This window comes from Neovison vison, chromosome X (assembly GCF_020171115.1).
Source record: "Neovison vison isolate M4711 chromosome X, ASM_NN_V1, whole genome shotgun sequence".
NCBI classification, from domain to species: Eukaryota; Metazoa; Chordata; class Mammalia; order Carnivora; family Mustelidae; genus Neogale; species Neogale vison.
In genome coordinates, this window is record NC_058105.1 from 71,196,641 (window position 1) to 71,212,363 (window position 15,723).

The window sequence follows — 15,723 nt, forward strand, 5'->3', positions numbered from 1 at the left end:
GCAGACAGAGATCACAAGTAGACAGAGAGGCAGGCAGAGAGAGAGAGAGAGGAGGAAGCAGGCTCTCCGCGGAGCAGACAGCCCGATGCGGGGCTCGATCCCAGGACCCTGGGATCATGACCTGAGCCGAAGGCAGAGGCTTAACCCACTGAGCCACTCAGGTGCCCCCTTTTTTTTTTTTTTTTAAAGATTTTATTTATTTATTTGACAGAGATCACAAGTAGGCAGAGAGGCAGGCAGAGTGAGAGAGCGGAGGAAGCAGGCTCCCTGCTGAGCAGAGAGCCCGATGCGGTACTCGATCCCAGGACCCTGAGATCATGACCTGAGCTGAAGGCAGCGGCTTAACCCAATGAGCCACCCAGGCGCCCATTCTTTTTACTTTTTAAAGATTTTATTTATTTGACACAGATCACAAGTAGGCAGAGAGGAAGACAGAGAGAGGGGGAAGCAGGCTCCCTGCTGAGCAGAGAGCCTAATGCAGGGCTTGATCCCAGGACCCTGAGATGACCTTAGCTGAAGGCAGGCGCTTAACTGACTGAGATACCCAGGCGCCCCTCTGTAACTTTTTCATAAAATTAATTATTTTTTAATTTTTTTTCTCACTATAACACTTACACTCCCCAATGTCCATCACCCAGCTCCTCATCCTTCCTTCCTCCCAAAATTCTGTAACTTCTTTTTTTAAAATTTTACTTATTTATTTGACAGACAGAGATCACAAGTAGGCAGAGAGGCAGGCAGAGAGAGAGAGAGGAGGAAACAGGCTCCCTGTCGAGCAGAGAGCCCGGACGCGGGGCTTGATCCGATCACGATCTGAGCCGAAGGCAGAGGCTTTAACCCACTGAGCCACCCAGGTGCCCCAAATTCTGTAACTTTTGAATGCTAACTCCCTATTTCTCCTTCCCCCTTCCCCAGTCCCTGATAATCTCTAATCTCTTTAATACCCGTATGAACAGGTATTAGATTAGATATTTCATGTAAGTGGAATCATATAATATTTGTCATTTTGTGTCTGGCTTATTTCATTCGGGAGAGTATTTTCAAGGATCGTCCATGTTGCAACATGTATGAGAACTTCATTTTTTTTTTTTTTACCAATAATTTATTTTATTGTGGTAAAATATACAGAACATAAAGTTTACTATCATTTTAACTGTTTTTTAAAAGATTTTATTTATTTGACAGAGAGAGGGACATTGAGAGAGGGAATACAAGCAGGGGGAGGGAGAGAGGGAGAATCAGGCCTCCTGCTGAGCAGAGAGCCTGATGTGGGGCTCCATCCCAGGACCTTGGGATCATGACCTGAGCCAAAGGCAGAGGCTTAACCCACTGAGCACCCAGGCGCCCCTGTTTAACAGTTTTTAAAATTACATATTCTTCGTGTTATTTTCCTTATGGTTGTTCTAGGTCTTAACAATATACATCTTGGGGCTCTGCTCAGCAGGGAGCCTGCTTCCTCTTCTCTCTCTTTCTGCCTGCCTCTCTGCCTACTTGTGATCTCTGTCTGTCAAATAAAGAAATACATCTTCATTTATTAGAAGTTCCTTCAGATTTATATTAACTTTCTACTGAGAGAAGTTTTACTTCTATATAACTTCCTTTTTCTCTTTTTTTGCTATTATAATTATATGTTATGTCTACATATGTTTAAAAACTCAATAATACATGGTTATAATTACTGCTTTATATAATCTTATATATTTTAAAGAAGGCTAGAGAAAAAAGGAGAGCATAGTTCATTTATTCTGTAGATTTAAGTTACCATTTGATGTTATTTCCTTACTCTATAACTTTATTTCCACCTCCTTTGTGTTATCATAGTAAAAATATATTACATATACAGTGTCCCAACAATTAAGTTTTATAGATATTTATATAGTTGCTTTTTAAATAAGGAAGGAAATGGAAAGAAATATATAATCATATTGTCTTTTATAATTATCTAAATAATTACTAACACTTTTTCCATGTGAATTCACATTAATGTCTAGTGTCATTTGCTTTCAGCCTGAAGAATGTTCTTTTGTATTTCTTGTAAGGCAGATCAGCAAGAAATCTTCTCAGTTTTTGTTTATCTGGGAATGTATTTAGTTAGTCTTCTTTTGAAAAATAAGTTTCTCTAGATACAGGATTCTTAGTTGACAGTTTTTTTTTTCTCTTTAAGCACTTTAAATACGTCATCCCTGCTTTCTGGCAGCCATTATCATGTGATAAAGAGTTAGCTGTTAATCTTGTTTCCTTTGAAATGATGAATCTTTTTTCTTTAACTGCTTTCAAGATTTTCTGTTTATCTTTGACTTGCAGTAATTGGAGCATATGTGTCTGGGTATGGATTTGTGTGTGCATGTATGTGTGATCCTACTTGGAGCCCATTAAGCTTCTTGGAAGTGTAGATTATTGTTTTCCCTCTAATTTGGGAAGTTTTCAACCATTATTTCTTTGAATATATTTTCTATTTCTTTCTCTTGCTTCTCTCCTTTTGGTACTCTCATGCATATGTTGTTGTGCTGAATGATGTTCGACACGTCTTTGAAGCTCTGTTCTTTTTTCCACTCTTCCCCGCACCCCCCTGTTTCTCAGATTTGTATAATCGCTATCAGTCTATCTCCAAGTTTATATATTCTTATTTTGCCTGTTCAGATCTACTATTGAGCCTCTCTGGTGAATTTGTCACCTCAGTGATTGTACTTTTCAACTTCAGAATTTTCACTTGGTTCTTTTTTGTAATTTCTGTGATTTAATTCTTATACTCTTATGTTCTATTTGCATCATTATTATCAGACCTTCCTTTACTTCTTTAAATATCGTTTCCTTTAGTTATTTAAACATATTTGATAGCTGATTTTGAAGTATTTTTCTACCAACTGCAGCAACTGGGACCTCTCAGAGACAGTTTCTGTTGCCTTCATTTTATTCTTTGTAAGTCACACTTTACTTTCTTATTGCATGTATTACAATATTTTGTTGACAACTAGACATTTTGGATAATATCTTGCAGCAGGTCTAGATACCAGTTTCCCAACTTTATGGAACTTAACTATTCTTTTAGTTTGGTCATTTATTTATTTGGTTATTTGACTGGACTAATTCTGTGAAGTTTATTTTTCTCACAGTGTGTGACCTCCAATGTTTCTGCTCAGGGTTTTTCCCCTTGTTTTTTGTCTTTTTATGGCTTTCTAGGCTTCACCTCGCATCCACATAAGCCACTTGTTGGTCAAGGGTTGTGTTTGAGGTCACTTAGCTAGTTAGATATTCACCCTTTCCTGTTGGATGGGTATTTGTCTTAGAGGCTGTTTTCACAGTTTGGTGAATTTATTATTTTAACCCTGCATTCAGCCAGGGGCCTGTAGCTAATAGGTTTTCTCTCTGATCAGTGTCTGAGAGGGCAGCCTTGGGCATATGCAGTGTCTCAGACCGCCCAAATATGAGTGCGTTTGGTTTTTTATAACAGACATGTTTTTTAGAGCAGTTTTCAGTTTACAGCACAATTGAGAGGAAGGTACAGAAATTTTCCACATACCCCCTGATTCTGCACATTCATAGCTTCCCCACTAATTAACATTACTCACTAGATTGGTACATTTTTTACTAAGGATGAACTTAAATTGACACATCGTAATCCCCCAACTCTGTAGTTTACCTCAGTATTCACTCTTGCTGTTGTATATTCTGCACATTTAGACAAATGTATAATGACATATATCTACCATTATAGCACTTTAATGTCAGATAGAATAGTTTCACTGGCCTAAAAATACTCTGTGTTCTGCTTCCTCATCTCTCTTTTCCCAAACTCTATCAACCACTGATCTTTCGGTCTCCCTAGTTTTGCCTTTTCTGGAATGTCATATAGTTGGAATCATACAGTATGTAACCTTTCAGATTGGCTTTTTTCCTTTAGTAATAATGATTTAAGCGTCCTCCTTGTGTTTTCTTTTCTCTGTAGCTCATTCATTTATTTATTTTAAAATGATTTTGTTTATTTTTGCAGGAGAGAGAGACCATGAGCCGGTGGGAGTGGGGGAGGAGCAGAGGGAGAAGCAGGCTCCTGTTGAGCAGGGAGCCTGTTGTGGGACTTGATCCCAGGACCCTGAGATCATGACCTGAACCAAAGGTAGACACTCAACTGACTGAGCCACCCAGGCACCGGGTAGCTCATTTACTTTTAGTGCTGAATAATATTCTGGATGTACCATAGTTTATTTGTCCGTTTCCCTACTGAAGGACATCTTGGTTGCTTCCAAGTTTTGTCAATTATGAATAAAGCTGCTATAAACATCCATGTGCAGATTTTTGTGTGGATGTAAGTTTTGAATTCCTTTTGATAAATATCAATGAGCGTGATTGCTGGATCATATGGTAAGAGTATATTTAGTTTTATAAGGAACAACCAAACTGTCTTGCAGGGTAGCTGTACAATTTTGTATTCCCACCAGCAAGGTATGAGAGCTCTATTACTCCATATTCTCACCACTGTTTTAGACTTAGTATATTAGACTTGGGCCATTCTGATGGGTATGTATTGGTATTTAATTTTTGTTTTAATTTGCATTTCTCGGGTGCCTGGGTGGCTCAGTGGGTTAAAGCTTCTGTCTTCGGCTCAGGTCATGATCTCAGGGTCCTGGGATCAAGTGCCGCATCGGGCTCTCTGCTCTGCAGGTAGCCTGCGTCCTCCTCCCCTCTCTCTCCGCCTGCCTCTCTGCCTACTTGTGATCTCTGTCTGTCAAATAAATAAATAAAATCTTTAACAACAACAAAAAAATTTGCATTTTTCTCATGACATATGTGAACATTTTTTCATAGGCTTATTTGCCGTCTGTACATCTTCCTTTGGTGAGGTATTTGTTAAAAACTTTGGACCATGTTTTAATTGGGTTGTTTGTTTTTTTTACTGTTGAGTTTTAAGAGATTTTGTTTGTATATTTTGGATATCAGTCCTTTATCAGATGTGTCTTTTGCAAATGTTTTCTCTGAATCTGTGATTTGTCTTCTAAGTCTCTTAATATTGTCTTTCACAAAGCAGAAGTTCTTAATTTTATTTTTATTTATTAAAGATTCTATTTTTAAGTTATTTCTGCACCCAACATGGGGCTTGAACTTACAACTCTGAGATCAAGAGTTGCATGGTCTACCAACTGAGCCAGCCAGGTATCCTAGAAGTTTTAACTTTTAATGAAATCTAGCTTATCAATTATTTATTTCATGGATTGTTTCATGATGTTGTATCTAAAAAGGCATCACAGGGGCACCTGGGTGGATCACTTGGTAGAGCATATGACTCTTGATTTTAGGGTGGTGAGTTCAAGCCCACATTAGGCATGGAGCCTACTTAAATAAATAAAAAATAAAATAAATGAATAAAAAGGCATCACAGTACCCAAGATCATCTAGGTTTTTTTTTTTAAAGATTTTATTTATTTATTTGACAGAGATCACAAGTGGGCAGAGAGGCAGGCAGAGAGAGAGAGGGAGGAAGCAGGCTCCCCGCTGAGCAGAGAGCCTGATGTGGGGCTCGATCCCAGGACCCTGAGATCATGACCTGAGCTGAAGGTAGAGGCTTTAACCCACTTAGCAACCCAGGTGCCCCGATCATCTAGGTTTTATATCCTGTGTTGTCTTCTAGAAGTTTTATAGTTTTGCATGTGTTCAATTTTTTTGGGAAGATTTTATTTATTTGACAGAGACACAGTGAGAGAGGGAACACAAGCAGGGAGAGTGGGAGTGGAAGAGGGAGAAGCAGGCTTCCTGCTGAGCAGGGAGCCTGATGTGGGGTTCAATCCCAGGACCCTGGGGTCATGACCTGAGCTGAAGGCAGATGCTTAAAGACTGAGCCACCCAGGTGCCCTAGACTAGATTTTTGTGTGTGTGAGTTTTGGCTGTTTGTATTTTTCAAGTAATTGGTCCATTTAATCTAGTTTATCAAATTTGTGGGCATAGAGTTAATTATAGTATTTCTTTATTACCCTTTAGATTTTCATGGTATCTGTTGTGATGTCCCTTCTTTTATTTCTGAAATTAATAGTTTGTGTCCTCTCTTTTTTTCTTAGCCTAGTGGTTGGTTTCATTGATTTTCTCTATTTTTTTTTAAGATTTACTTCTTTGAGAGAGCATGCATTCATGATCATGGGAGTGGAGGAAAGGGCACAGGGAGAGGGAGAGAAGCAGACTCCCTCCTGAGCACAGAGCCCAACTCAGGCCAATCCCAGGATCCTGAGATCATGACCTGAACCGAAATAAAGAGTCCACAGCGTCACACACTGAGTCTCCCAGGCGTCCCTTGATTTTTCTCTGTTGATCTCTTTTGATTTCTTGTTTTAATTTTATGATTTCTGCTCTAATTTTTCTTATTTTTTTCATTCTGCTTTCTTGGATTTAATTTGCTTGTCTCTTTCTAGTTACTTAAGGTGGAAACTTAGATTATTGATTTTAGATTTTTTTCTTTTCTGATATATTTCAATGACACAAATTTTTGTCTAAGCACTGCTTTTGCTGCATCTCAAACATTTTGATAAGTTGTGTGTTCATTTTCATTTAGTTCAAGATATTTTTGAACTTATTTTGAGATTTCTCCTTTGATCTATGTGTTATTTATAGAGTTATTTATAGAGTAGTATTGTTTGATCTCCACATAGTTTGGGATTTTTCAGTTATCTTTCTATTTACTTCTATTTAATTCTGAGGTCTGAGAGCAGACATTCTGTGATTTTTATACTTCTAAATTTGTTAAAGTGTGTTTTATGGCCTAGAATGTGGTTTAGCTTGGTGAATATTCCATATGAGTTTGATAAGAATGTGTATTCTGCTGTTGTTGTATTATAGTAGTCTATAGATGTCTTTTATATCCAGTTGTTGAGTTCAGCTATGTTCTTACTGACTTTTTTTTTTAAAGATTTTATTTATTTATTTGACAGAGAGCAATCACAAGTAGTCGGAGAGGCAGGCAGAGAGAGAGAGAGAAGCAGGCTCCCTGCTGAGCAGAAAGCCCGATGCAGGACTCGATCCCAGGACCCTGAGACCATGACCTGAGCCGAAGGCAGCAGCTTAACCCACTGAGCCACCCAGGCGCCCCTTACTGACTTTTTGCCTTCTCTGTTTCTGAGAGGGAGGGAGTGTTGAAATATCCAACAATGATAGTAGAGTCATCTATTTTTCCTTGCTGTTCTATCAGTTTTTGCCTCATAGGAATTGTTATGTCTTCCTAGAGATTTGACCCTTTTATCATTATGTTATGTTCTTCTTTATCTTTAATATTTTTCCTTACTCTGAATGCTGCTGTCTGAAATTAATATACCTACTCCTGCTTTCTTTGGATAGCATTAGCATGGTATATTTTTCTTCATCTATTTACTTTTAATCTCTGTGTATCTTTATATTTAAAGTGGATTTCTGGGACGCCTGGGTGGCGCAGTTGGTTAAACGACTGCCTCCGGCTCAGGGCGTGATCCTGGAGTCCCGGGATCGAGTCCCACATCAGGCTCCCAGCTCCATGGGGAGTCTGCTTCTCCCTCTGACCTTCTCCTCGCTCATGCTCTCTCTCACTGTCTCTCTCTCTCAAATAAATAAAATAAAATCTTAAAAAAAAAAATAAAGTGGATTTCTTATGGAAAACATACAGTTGGGGTATATGTGTATAAAGAGATTTTATTTATTTATTTGACAGAGAGATAGAGCCAGAGAGCACTAGCAGGGGGAGTGGCAGAGGGAGAGGAAGAAGCAGGCTCCCCACTGAGCAAGGAGTCCACCGTGGGGGTCCATCTCGGGTCCCTGGGATCATGACCTGAGATGAAGGCAGATGACTTAACTGACTGAGCTACCCAGGCACCCATATTTAAATTCAATTAGTTAACATACAGCATATTATTAGTTTCAGAGGTAGAGTTCAGTGATCCATCAGTCTTATATAATACCCAGTGCTCATTACATCACATGCCCTCCTTAATGTCCATCACCCAGTTACCCCATCCCCATACTCCTCCCTCTAGCAACCCTTAGTATGTTTCTTATGATTGAGAGTCTTACGGTTTGTCTCCCTGTCTGATTTCCTCTTTTTATTTTCCCCTCCCTTCCCTTATGATCCCGTTTTGTTTCTTAAATTCCACATATGAGTGAGATCATATAATTGTCCTTTTTGATTAACTTAATTTGTTTAGCATAATATCCTCTAGTTCTATCCATGTCATTGCAGGACAGTCTCTGTCTTTTAATTGGTGTATTTAGACCAATTGAAATTCAAGGTGATGATGATATAGTTGGATTAATATCTACCATATTCATTAATGTTTTCTGTTTGTTGCCCTTGTTTTATTTTCCTGCTGTCTTCCATTCCTTTTCAGACTTTTATGGCTTTATTTACTTTTTTTTTTTTATTTACTTTTTTTTAAAGATTTTATTTGTCAGAGAGGGAGAGGACTTTTTGTGGTTTTAGTTGAGTATTTTATGATTCCATTTTCCTTTCCTTTCTTAACATAGAGGTTATACCTCTCTTTAAAATAGATTTTATTTATTTTGAGAGTGAGAGAGAGGAGTGGGGAGAGGAGGGGCAGAGGGAGAAGGAGAAAGAAGATCTCTGGTAGACTCCATGCATAGCATGGAGCCCAAGGCTGGGCTTGCTCTCAAGACCTTGAGATCATGATCAAGAGTTGCCAAGATAAAGAGTTGGACACTTAATGGACTGAGCCACCCCAGGCACCCCTATAATACTTTTTAAAAAGATTTTATTTTAAAGTAATCTCTACACCCAGTATGGGGCTGAAACTCAGAGCCCTTAGATCAAGAGTTGCATGGGGGTGCTTGGGTGGGCTAGTCAGTTAAGGATTGGACTCTTGATTTCAGCTCACGTCTTGATCTCAGGATTGTGACATCAAGCCTGAGTTGGTTCCTTGCTCAGTGGGGGAGTCTGCTTGAGGTTCTGTCTCTTCCTCTCCCTCTGCCCCTCCCCCTGCTAGCATGCTTTCTCTCAAAATAAATAAATCTTTTTTTTGAAGATTTTATTTATTTATCTGACAGAGGGAACACAAGCAGAGGGAGAAGGAGAAGCAGACTCCCCGCAGAGCAGGGACCCTCCCTCCTATGTTGGGGCTCGATCCCAGGATGCTGGGATCATGACTTGAGCAGAAGGCAGACGCGTAATGACTGAGCCACCCAGGTGCCCCAAAATGACTAAATCTTAAAAAGAAAAACTGAGCGAGCCAGGCATCCCACTTTTTTTTTTCTTAACTGTTTTAGTGACTGCCCCGGAGTTTACAGTGTATATTTACAGTTATTCCAAGTTCACTTTATGGGTAGTGTGAATACTTGGTCAGAATTCTTCAGAATTCCTCCCATGTATTTGTATCATTGCTGTCATTTATTTGTTTTACTTTATTCTAAGCACATATATACATAATCTATATAAATAAGCCTGTATAATTGAATACATTGTTGCTATTATTTCAGATAAATTATTTTCTGTTAGATCAATTAAGAGTAAGAAAAATAAAAGTCATTTTACTTTCACTTATTCCTTCTTTGATGCTTTTCCTTAATGTATGTAGAGCCAAATTTCTGACCTATATTCTTTCCCTTCTGTATAAAGAACTTCCGTTAACATTTCTTACAAGGCCAGTCTTCCAGCAACAAATTCCCTCAGTTTTTGTTTATCTGAGAAAATCTTTATTTTTCCTTTACTTTTGAATGATATTTTCTTAGGGTTCAGAATTCTAGGTTGGTGGTATTTTTCTCTCAACACTTTAAATATTCATGGTTTCTGAGAAGTTGGGTGTAACTCTTATTTTTGTACTTTTATAGATAAGGTGTTTTTTTCCTCTAGCTTGTTTCAGGACTTTATCTTTGTTTTTCTGTAATTTGGTATGTGTAGTTGTAATGTTTTTGGTATTCATACTGCTTGGTATTCTCTGAGATTCCTGGATTTGTGGTTTGGTATCAGACATTAATTTGTGGGAATTCTGTCATTATTGTTTCAAATATTTCTTGTGTTTCTTTGTTTTTTCTCCTTCTTGTATTCCCATTATACTCACGTTATACCTTTGGTAGGTGTCCCATAATCCTTGGATATTCTGCTCTGGTTTTTTTTTCAGTCTTTCTTCTCTTTGCTTTCCTGTTTTTCAGGATTCTGCTGCTATATCCTCTACTCATAGATTGTTTCCTCAACTATGTCCAGTTTATTAAAAAGCCCATCAAAGACATTCTTCATGTTATTTTCAGTCTTTTTTATTTCAAGCATTTCTTTTAGGTTATTTCTTAGGATTTCCATCTCTCTGCTTACATTGCCTGTGTGTCTTATTTTCAGTTCCTTGAACTGATAATTTTAATATCCTTGCCATAACTGATTCCAGTCCTTTCTCTGTCTCTTCAAATTGTGTTTTTTTTGCCTTTTCGTATACCTTGTAATGTTTTCTTGATAGCCTGACCTGTTGTACTGGGTAAAAGGAACTGCTGTAAATAGGCCTTTTTTTTTTTTAAAGATTTTATTTATTTATTTGTCAGAGACAGAGGGAGAGAAAGCGAGCACAGGCAGACAAAGAGGCAGACAGAGGCAGAGGGAGAAGCAGGCTCCCGCTGAGCAAGGAGCCTGATGTGGGACTCTATCCCAGGACCCTGGGATCATGACCTGAGCCGAAGGCAGCTGCTTAACCAACTGAGCCACCCAGGCATCCCTGTAAATAGGCCTTTAATAATACAGTGGTTAGGTGTTGAGAGTGGGTACAAGTTCTTTAGTCTTACATTTAGTTCTTAGTCTTTTGGTGAGTGTACGCCTTTGAATTGTGAACTTCACAAGTGTTTCTCAGGTTTTTTCTCCACCCTTAGGTGCTGTATCATGGGTACAGTAGTCTAGGGTTTAGTATTTCTCTTCCCCAGGTAAATTGGGCTCTGATTATACCCCAGGAGGTAGGCTGTCTTTAACTAGTTTCCCTTGAAGGCAGGCCTTGTAAAGAACAGATTCATTCCTTATCATTAATTCTTGACCAAGCCCAAGAGGTTTTTCTCTGATATTTACTGTGGGAATCTAGAGCTTTTGGAGATAAATCTGACAATATGGTGGGTATGCCTCTAAGACTATGTTTTCCTAGATTTTTAAATTTTCAGACTTATTCACAATGAGCCTCCGGCAACCTGTCAACTACACTTCGTAACTTCCTTCCTCTGCACTGGTTCCCTTGGCAGTTTCCGCTGATGAGGTGTCCCCCCCCCCCCCCGTGATAAGCCACAGTTCCTTGTATTTTGCCTGTCCATCTCTCCAAGGAGAGGGGGCAGTAGTTTGCCCTTTGTCCTCTCCTCTCTTATGGATCCAAGGGCAGTTGTTGATTTTTTAGTCTTTTCAGCCTTTTACTTGTTAGAATGAAGCATTGACTTCCCAAATTCCTTACGTGTAGAACTGAAAACTGGAAGTCTGATTTGATTTTTAAGCTTGGCTTTCTTACCATGACCTTGGATCAGAGTAGCTACATTTTCAGTGTTTGGTAAGAGGCTCTTCTTAAGCCCTTTGAGTCACTTTGTCTCTGGATTCTTTGCTGATGTATGTGTTTGTGCTTTGAGGAATGCTTTCTAGTCTGCTCTGCATCTCCTTCTGATCCCTCCTGGGTGGGTGCAGCCTAGCAAACATGCATAGCCTTCTGTATTTCCAGGGGTGAGTGTGACCTCCTGGATTATTCTTCTTGGCTGCCTCTCCCTGGTTCTGTTAAAATTCTTGCTGGTCTGCTATTTTACTTGTTGATATTGTTATCACAGAGTTACCAACCCCCTCTTAATTGCTCACCACCAAGATCTCCCTTGTTTTTCACAATGCCCTTAAGAACTTCTTGCTCCATTCCAAATAAGCCAGTCCTTTCAGGCAGAGACGCTGAGCTCTGTTTTCTTTCCTGCCTATTTCTCCCCTCTGGAGAGAACCCTTGTGCCACACTACTGGAGTTGGTAGCAAGAGCATGGCTTGCTTCTCTTGGTGTAAGAGTGGTTGTTGGGGGAGATTGGTAGCCTCTGGTCTTCTTAGCATGCCCTCCTAGCATGGAACCTCTGCATAATGAGACAATCTGGGTGAAGATCATCAGGGTCCCAGTATTCTTGACCTGTCACACCCAAGGTAGAGCTTTTACCATAAGAGTGAGAACTGGGTGGGGAAAGGAAGACCCCAGAATAGCACTTCCATAGCACAGGCCTGGGGAGAATAAGAGAGGCTGGGAGCCTGACTGCTAGGTGAAACCATAGCCTAAGAGTTTAGGAGCTGGATCAAAAGGAAATTACTGGCTTCTTGACAGCACCCATCTGGAGTAGTTTTCATCACAGGGAGCTGGTGTGGATAGGAGCAGATTGGGACTCAAATGCTACAGACTCTCACTGTTCTTACTGAGATTTAGTTGTTGTTGTTGTTGTTTTAATAAATGTTTTTCCATTTGCCATATGCCCTTGGGAAAATTTCCAAAGACTCTAACTGGTTGTTTTGTTTTAATGATTTTTCCAGGCAAATGGTTGTTTCACTGGGGAGAGTATCCAAGAGCTCCTTATACCATCATTGCAGAAATTTCATCCTTATTGGTTATTTTAAAAACTGGAAGTATGTTTGATATACCAAAGGAGACCTCTGTGAGATAGGGCTTAGAATCACTAGGCCAGTGTTATATCCTTGTTAGTGATCTGGAAACTCATTTGGTAATTCTGAGTCTTTTAGAGTTTTTGAAAAGTAATATTTCAAAGTAATGTCATCAATTTAGTTCTGTTTGCCAAAATTTTATTGACATCTTTTCTTGGAATACCAATTTTATGGTGAATAATCATTGTTTTGCTTTTTAGGTTTTAGGTTTTGAAACCCTGAGGCTCATGTTAATATACTATTTGTGGTTATCAGAATGTCCCATGGATAATATGGCTTGCTAATTAAAGCAAGGACTGAAAATTAAATTTCTCTACTCCCCAACCCCTCACTCTCATTTTCAGTACCAATCTAGGAAATATTAGAAATCACTTAACTGCTAAATTGGTTCATTCAGCTGCAAAATGAAACTAATAGTGCCTCACAAGGGTGTTGTGAAGCTTAATAAATATTGCTAAAGTGTTTGTTTCTGTGAAAACTCCTGTATTTGTTTTATTTTTAAAATACATTCATATTTCTTAGACTTTAAAATGTGCTCATTGAGTAAGAGCTCATATATACATGTAAACTAGCTTTAAATGCAGAATAAATATATATAGAATATAGTATATATTTATACATAAAGCACTATATACTGTATATATCCAACTGGAAAAGAGTAATAACATAGTGTTAATTTGTTGGCTCTACATCCAGAAGAATTTAGTTTTCTACCATTTAAAAAAATTGCTTTATATAATTGATATTCATGTATTAATTGGCTAATAATCTGTTATAGTGCAAATCAGAACAGTTGGAATAAAGTATAATTATACCATGTCTTCTTAGTGATACATAATCTTAAAAATAAAATTTGAAATGAATATCTATTCTTTTTCCTTTTTTAATGATAGCCAAAGCTATGATATTGGGAAGATGGATAAGAATTCTGTTGGGCCAGAAATGCTGGTAAGGATCATGTTAAATATTGTAGAAGTAGGTTGAAGAAATGTATTTTATGTTATTGTTATTAAACTATAATAGTCTGTCCCCACTTTGTGAGTAAAATTATTCTTTGGACACATCATTAATAGCTCAGTACATTAGTTTCTATAAAATTGATATACTAGTATAATCTACCATGCAGGTAGAGTGTTGTACCCAAGAGTTAATATATGGAAATTTTTGGAACAGTGTTTAGTTATGTAAATTTTAGATTTTATTATTGCATGTTAAAATCTTTAGTTTTTTCCCTAACAACCATATACAGTGTGTGCTTGGTATAGAAGTTCATTTTAATATTTAATCAAGTTTGATTAGATTAGGAAATAAATCTGATGTAAAAGTAATTAAGTATATGTCATAGCAAAATGGAATTTTGTTTGAATAACCTTTTTTTCTTCTTACCTTTACAGTATCTCTATCAAAATATAACTGAATACCTATATATATATATATATATAGCAATGTGATAGATGGGGAATAACAGAGAAGTGTAAAGCAGGACTTCTACCCTTAAAAAGCTTATGTTTGAAGGATAAAACTAATACAAGTGAATATAATGGAATATTATTGAGCCTTGAAACAGAAGGAAATTCTGGCACATTCTACAGTATAGGGTACAGTAGTCTAGGGTTTAGTATTTCTAACCTTGAGGATATTATTCTAAGTGAAATAATCCATTCACAAAAAGATAAATACTGTATGATTCCACTTAAATGAGGTATCTTGGGTAGTCAGATTTTTTTTTAAAGATTTTATTTATTTGTCAGAGAGAGAGCGAGAGTGAGCACAGGCAGACAGAGTGGCAGGCAGAGTCAGAGGGAGAAGCAGGCTCCCTGCGGAGCAAGGAGCCTGATGTGGGACTTGATCCCAGGACGCTGGAATCATGACCTGAGCTGAAGGCAGTCGCTTAACCAACTGAGCCACCCAGGCGTCCCTTGAGTAGTCAAATTTATAGAGACATAAGATAAACTGGTGGTTGCAGGAGTTTGGAGGGAGGAGAACATTGGGAGAGCTATTGTTTAGTGGGCACAGAATTTCAAATTTGGAAGATTAGTAAGAGCTCTGGAGATAGGTGATGGTAATGGTTGCATAACAGTGTGAATATACTTAATACTACTGAACCATATACTTAAAAATGACTAAGAGTCAATTTTATGTGTATTTTAACACAATTAAAAATGATAAAAACATCATTATAGTGTCACATCATGGCATGGGGGAATGAGAATAATAAAAGAGCTACAGTAATTGTAACAATATGGATGTTCTCACATATAATGTTGAGTAAACAAAATGATTTATAAATTAGTGCATACTGTATGACTCTAATAAATAAAAATGCCAAAAGCAGGTAGAGCTAATATACATGGTGTTGGAAGACCAGTAATTGGTTACACTTGTTTGGAATAGTGTCTGAAGAGAGTCTTGAGATGAACCTTTTGCTTTTAATGCTCTATTTCTGATATCTGTGTTGTTAACCTACATGTGTTCACTTTGTGAAAATTCAAAGCTGTGCTCTTGGGATTTTTGAGCTTTTTTGTATGTATTGTATACTTCATTTAAAGTTTCGAAAATAGATTTTAAAAACTAGTATAAGTGAAACAATTTGGGAGGAAGCACTGATAAACTGTGTGGTACAGTAAAGGGGAATGTCAAGGTTGGCTAGAGAAGTTGGTAGGTTGGATAGGTAGGTAGGTAGAAGTAAGTTTCTTCTGGTAGGAAGGCCTTGAAAAGTAGATGGGATCTCTACAGTGAAAACAAAGGGAAAAGGGGATACCAGGCAAGGAATCAAGTTGAGGGGATTTCTAGAGGAGAAAGTAAGGATGGAAGACTACAGGAGTTAACTGTGGGATTAAAATGTAATATTCATATTGTGAACTATGGAGAGGTAAGATTATGAAGTTTATAAAGTAGTTTCTCTTTCATGTTAGCAGTACTTTATTGAGGTATAATTTATATACACTAAATTTCATAAATCTTAAGTGTACAGCCTGATGAATTTTAATATATCTAGGTAGTCTTGTAACAACCATGTAGATCAAGATACAGAAATTTCCATGATCCTCAAAAGTTCCCTTGGCCCTTTCTGGTTGATTGCCTTTATACCCGCAAGATAAAACCACTATTCTGACTTCTGTGGCTATAGATTATTTTAA

General features: G+C 37.9%; 1 protein-coding gene across 1 annotated transcript in view; it reads left to right on the plus strand.

The window, feature by feature from the left end:
• TEX11 (testis expressed 11) overlaps nt 1-15,723 on the plus strand; it is a 335,773-nt gene that overhangs the window by 82,201 nt on the left and 237,849 nt on the right. The window contains exon 9 of the mRNA XM_044234723.1: nt 13,477-13,531. Coding sequence (XP_044090658.1) covers nt 13,477-13,531 — 55 coding nt within the window. The remainder of the gene's footprint in view (nt 1-13,476; nt 13,532-15,723) is intronic.